Source organism: Microtus ochrogaster, unplaced genomic scaffold (assembly GCF_000317375.1).
Source record: "Microtus ochrogaster isolate Prairie Vole_2 unplaced genomic scaffold, MicOch1.0 UNK98, whole genome shotgun sequence".
Classification (NCBI taxonomy): Eukaryota; Metazoa; Chordata; class Mammalia; order Rodentia; family Cricetidae; genus Microtus; species Microtus ochrogaster.
In genome coordinates, this window is record NW_004949196.1 from 368,077 (window position 1) to 371,657 (window position 3,581).

The 3,581-nt window shown below is 52.1% G+C and overlaps 1 protein-coding gene across 1 annotated transcript in view; it reads left to right on the forward strand.

Annotated features, from left to right (window-relative positions):
• Positions 1 to 3,581, forward strand: part of Catsperd (cation channel sperm associated auxiliary subunit delta) — a 48,249-nt gene that overhangs the window by 11,072 nt on the left and 33,596 nt on the right. The window contains exon 6 of the mRNA XM_005371138.2: positions 2,046 to 2,159. Coding sequence (XP_005371195.2) covers positions 2,046 to 2,159 — 114 coding nt within the window. The remainder of the gene's footprint in view (positions 1 to 2,045; positions 2,160 to 3,581) is intronic.

Consider the following 3,581-nt stretch of genomic DNA (forward strand, 5'->3'; position numbering starts at 1 on the left):
GTAGACCAGGCTGGTCTCGAACTCACAGAGATCCGCCTGCCTCTGCCTCCCGAGTGCTGGGATTAAAGGCGTGCGCCACCACCGCCCGGCTGGGATCTATATTTTTATTTTCTTATTCTTGGACGCTTCCGTGACCTATGCAGAAGGAGCTCTTGTCCAGAAATGTCCATCTCCACAGAACTGTCCTCCATTCAGCCCACTGATGGGCACACTCGGCCTCCTGGAGATCTCCCATCTCCGTAACTTCATTGTTTTAACAATTTGTCATAGTGTGTAGGCGGACTTTTCTTTCCCGCCCGCCAGTTCCAAATAACCGACCCAGAGACTTCATATTAATTCTATAAATGCTCGGCAATGGCTCAAGCTTGGGACTGTTGGGTCTGTGAGTGTTCCCATACAAGGCCACCATTCACACAGGAGATCAGCAAGTTGAGTCTATTTAGTGCGCCTGCGTGTGCGAGGTCATTCACCTGCAGGGAGTGGCGCCGACCCTGGGGCAGTTCCTGGGACGGTGAGATCACCTGAAATGCGGCTGGTTAAGCACCAGCTGTACCAGTGTGCTCCTCAGAGGCTGAGGTTTTGTCTTTGGGCACAAGCGTGAGCAAGTCCGGACATGATCCAGAAGAGGGGCTAGGACTTGTTCCTGGGACGCTGTGGCGCCCCCTTGAACCTGAATGTAATCTGTTGATAAATGGCGCTTTGTTGGAAGAGATGCTTGTTTGTCCCTCTCAGAGAACTGAACCCTAAATTCAGGTGTAAAAGTGGGAGAGATTAACCTCTTCAGTTACTAGCTAACTCTTACAACTTAAATTAACCCATTTATATCCAGCTACACCGCCACGTGGCGGCACAGCTTCGCATCCTGCACCTCCTGTTTCCCCTCTGTGGTTGGTGACTCCTGACTCCGCCCCTCTTCCCGGAGCCCTTAGTCTGGTTCTCCCTCCTAACCTTATCCTGTCCAGCTTTGGGCCAGTCAGCTTCTTTATTTAACCAATCATAGTGACATATATTCACAGAGTGTAGAGGAGTATGCCGCAGCAGTTACTGTCCTATTGCTGGCATGAGATACCACGGCCAAGGCATTTACAGAAGAGTTTGTTGGGGTTCACACGTTCAGAGGGTGAGTCCAAGACCGTCAGGGTGGGAGCATGGCGGCAGGTGAGAGATCCTTATCAACAGGCAGGAGAGGGAGAGGGAGGGAGAGGAAGGGAGGAAGAGAAAAAGAGAGAGAGGGAGAGGAAGCTAACCGTTCCTGCTGTGGCCTCAAAGCCCACCCCATGCCATACCTCTTCCACAAAGATCATACCTCCTGACCCTTCCCAAGCAGGTCCGACAATTGGGGACCAAGTGTTGAGACAGATGAACCTGGGGGGCACTGAATGTGAGCATGGCAGAACAGCCTTGCAGCTCTCGTCTGCATTAGAGACCCGCTCAGTTCTGGGTGGGCGTCGGTCCCACACCCCTCTAAGTGCTGAGTAATTTGGTTGTTTCCCTTTTGACTGTTAAAAGCAACATTGTGCCTAGCACTCTGCCTCAGTCACGTGCCCCCACTAGCTAAATGGGGTGCGTAGGGTAACCCAAGTGGTGAGACCGCCTCTCTGCCTCAGTCACGTGACCATACCAGCTATGGGGCGCATACTTGGTAACCCAAGTGGCGAGACCGCGTCTCTGCCTCAGTCACATGACCCCACTAGCTAAATGGGGTGCGTAGGGTAACCCAAGTGGTGAGACTGCGTCTTTGTGGGGGGTGGGAGCAGAAGGCCCCTGTGAGTCCTTGTGTATAGGTTCCCATGTAAGCTCAAAGTTGTCCCGTTTTTGGATTGGATGCCTGAGGATAGGTCAGTGGAAGTCATCCTCGGGTATGGTCAAGGATGACCTAGAATTCCTGGCCTTCTTCCCAAGCTTCAAGATGTGGACATACGCCAGCCACTGGGTTTCTGTGGTGCTAGGAATAGCAGCCGGGGCCTCCTGCGCTCTTGGCAGGCCCTTTCACCCAATGAGCATTGAGCATTCTTGTGACGTCTTCCGTGTGTTCCTTCCCCCAGGAATTAGCAAATAGGATTTTTGTGTATTCCCGTGGAGGCTCGCTGCCTGAGACCGAAATATACTTCTCTGACAACGGAGGATTCTCGTTCCAGGACATGAACAGTGACATTTTGGTAAGTGGCTGGGGAAAGGGAGTCAAAAGCCTGAAGTGGAGGCGGCTCTGGGAGGCCCCACCCTCCTGGTTCAAGTGGGTGATTAATGCTGAGGACAAGGAGGGTCACCTGCTTCGGTACTGTGGCCATAGTCAGTGGCTCCTGTAAGTGACCCCCAAGTCACACTCCTGCAGGCCGTCCCGATGGAACTCGTCGGATCACCTGGCACAGCCTAGAGTCATCTGGGAAGAAGCCACCATTGAGAAAACCCTCTGCCAGATGAACCTGTGAGGCGTTTTCTTGCATGACGATTGATGCCATAGATATGGAAGGTCTCTGTGCTCTCGCCAGTGCTGCCTCAGGCAGCTGCGTGAGCTGTGAGGAGCAGCCATTATCCAGTGAGATAAGCCCTTCTCCTCTCCTGGGCTGCTTTTGATCATGCTGTTCACCAGAGCAGGGGAGACTCGGACTGAGGGAGTCACCTAAACCAGAAGTGTGAAGTTAGAAAGAGGATGGTGATCACTGGGAGGGGACAAGAGAGGGCGATGGGGACATAAAGAGTAGCTGACTAAAAACTGACAGGCTTCCCAGTGGACAGTGGCGCACGCCTTTCATCCCAGCACTCGGGAGGCAGAGCCAGGCAGATGAATCTCTGTGAGTTGGAGGCCAGCCTGGTCTACAGAGCGAGTTCCAGGACAGCTAGAGCTACACAGAGAAACCCTGTCTCAAAAAACAAACAAAAAAAAAAAAAAAAAACCCAGAAACAAAAATGAACAGGCGTGGGCATGAAGCACCTGTAGTCTTAGCCACTGCAGCATGCGCAGCAGGAGGATTACCTGACTGCATGAGCCTGGGACCAGGCAAGAAATATAGGAGGACTCCAAGTCAGGGTTTAAAGACAGACAAACAGACAGACAGACAGACACACACACACACACACACACACACACACACACACACACAGAGGTACACTGGCTGTTCTTCCAGAAAACAGGTTCAATTTCCAGCACCCACAGAGGGCTCATATCCATCAATCCTCCAGTCCCAGGAGATCCGCCACCCTCTTCTGACCTCCACCAGTACTGGGCATTTGGTGTGCTGTGGTGATATTTTATTTATGTTCTAACAAATAAAGTTTGCCTGAAGATCAGAGGGCAGAGCTAGTCACTAGTTAAACATGGAGGCCAGGCAATGGTGGCATACACTCTTGATCCGGGCACAGGAGGAAGAAACAGGAAGAGATATAGCTGGGCAGAGAGGAAGTGGGAAGGCAGGGTGGAGACAGGAGCTTGGCCCTTTTTGGGTGAGCAGTTGGCGAGGTAAGGTCTGTCTGCAGCTTGTTTGTCTCTCTGATCTTCCAGCATTTACCCTGATATCTGACTCTAGGTTTTTATTATTAAGGCCAATTAGAATCGGTGCTGCACGCCTTTAATCCCAGCACTC